This window comes from Aplysia californica, unplaced genomic scaffold (assembly GCF_000002075.1).
Source record: "Aplysia californica isolate F4 #8 unplaced genomic scaffold, AplCal3.0 scaffold00358, whole genome shotgun sequence".
Taxonomy (NCBI): domain Eukaryota; kingdom Metazoa; phylum Mollusca; class Gastropoda; order Aplysiida; family Aplysiidae; genus Aplysia; species Aplysia californica.
In genome coordinates, this window is record NW_004797628.1 from 384349 (window position 1) to 386216 (window position 1868).

The 1868-nt window shown below is 34.3% G+C and overlaps 1 protein-coding gene across 5 annotated transcripts in view; it reads right to left on the bottom strand.

Moving 5' to 3' along the window:
- Nucleotides 1–249: 249 nt before the first annotated feature.
- The window catches only part of LOC101848369 (male-specific lethal 1 homolog), a 22450-nt gene continuing 20831 nt past the window's right edge, over nt 250–1868 (bottom strand). For all 5 annotated transcript variants that reach the window (XM_005103092.3, XM_005103095.3, XM_005103093.3 and 2 more), the window contains one exon: nt 250–1683. In XM_005103092.3, the coding sequence (XP_005103149.1) occupies nt 1593–1683 (91 nt within the window). In that variant the 3' untranslated portion in view covers nt 250–1592. The remainder of the gene's footprint in view (nt 1684–1868) is intronic.

Here is a 1868-nt window from a genome sequence, read left to right on the forward strand (position 1 = left end):
AGCTCGCCAATTTAAGTGCTCGTTGAATCCGGTTTATTTTTATTGATTTTAAAGAAGAAAAAAAACGGGGAATCTATCTCATCTCGTTGAATCCGAGCTCGTTGAATCCGAGTTCCACTGTACAATCTACTTCACTTTAAAGCAAAGCTTAAACTTAAAAGATTTTTAAAACATAATATTCAACGGTCTACACTGCTACAATCCCTGTTTTTTTACCTCTATTTGACTTAGCAGTAGCGGTTTTTTTTCACCCTTAAACATCATTTACATGTTATTCATTCTTAAAGGCATAAGATATTCTTTGCCACAATAAATTTTGTGGCAAACATTAATAAAATGTTCAAATGCCCAGCATCAGCACAGATCAGACATAAAAGATCATCCTGAATGACCAGTCAGGAAGAACTTCGTAACAAAAAAAAGAAGAGTCCCAATTCCTGAGTCCCGCAGAGGTGAGGACGTCACTTTTAATTTAGTGTACCTTGACTCTCATTTTATTATTAAGACATTGATCACTAAACAAAATATGTGTTACAGAGTGAGAGACCTAACATCAATAAGGACCCGACTATCTCATGAAAAGAAGGCAAACAAACAGCACTTCAAAGCTAGAACTGCTGCTTGTTTTTTCACTTTGTACATTTTTTCTTTGTCTGACTTGACTCAAAGATGGTAGGCTAAGTATTATCCATTGCAACACTGTATATCATCGCTGTCGCAAACAATCCATGTAAGTCCAAATTTTCAGAATTTTTTTTTACATTCTACCAATGCTGTATCAAAGACGCACCTTTGCACATAACCAAAGTCCAGTTTGATGCTATGGTCAAGGCTTACGATTTTCATATTTTTCATGATTCCTAATAGGAACAAGTACCTACAAGGAATTAAGTGGATTTCTTGTGACATCGACTCTTTAGCATGAGCTAGATGTTACAGTAGACAACCAAACCTATTTCAACCTTTATGAAGATAATCAATCAATAAAAACAGCAAAGTTTACTAGAGGTATATTCAGAATTTTCTTGTCATTTTTTTTGTACAATAAAATGACAAAATAACAGTACAACCAAGGTACCTTTTACCATCGTTGAACAACTTAAACATGTATGTGCTATGATCAGGGGAACCTGAACAAAGATGAAATATAAATCCCCGAAACTTAAAATATTGTTCTGCTTGCCACAACCAGTATTCCAAATTTAAATTGGCAAAATTGTTAACTTGAGCAAGAAAAATAAACAAAATACCTTTTTAAAAGGTTCATTCAGAACTGAAGTCATCATCCTCCTTTTTTTATTTTGTTTATCAGTTAAGATTGTCATTTCAGAGGCGGATCTTAAATTCCATTGGTAAAAGCTTTTTTTATAACCATAAATATTCTAGAAGTCTACACAAGTTTATTAGGATATAGCATATTTAAGAACATTAAGAATGGTAACAATTATTCATAATTCACTTACTTCAAATACAAACAGCCACTTAATGCAGAAACCATCCTTTCACAATCAGCTTGGAAAAGATCAGAATTAATTTACAACCAACGAGAAATGCTGATGATATCGTACAGTACTCAGATGATGAACAATATATTAATGGCGTCTGGAATGTGAGCTATTACTCCTTTGTCGACTCGATGACGCTAAACCAGAACTCGAGACTTCCCACGGTATTTCAAACTCCCTGGAAGGAAAATAGATGGAGAAAAAAGAGTAAATGAAAATTAAATTGCTGTCCTACAACAAACACAGACCTGCCACTCTATGAAATCTAAAAATCAGGATTTCAGAGTTAAAAAATCAGGATCTGGTGAAAAAAATCGGGATCAATGGCAAATCAGTCACAAGGAGCACTGGGAAATGGGGGGG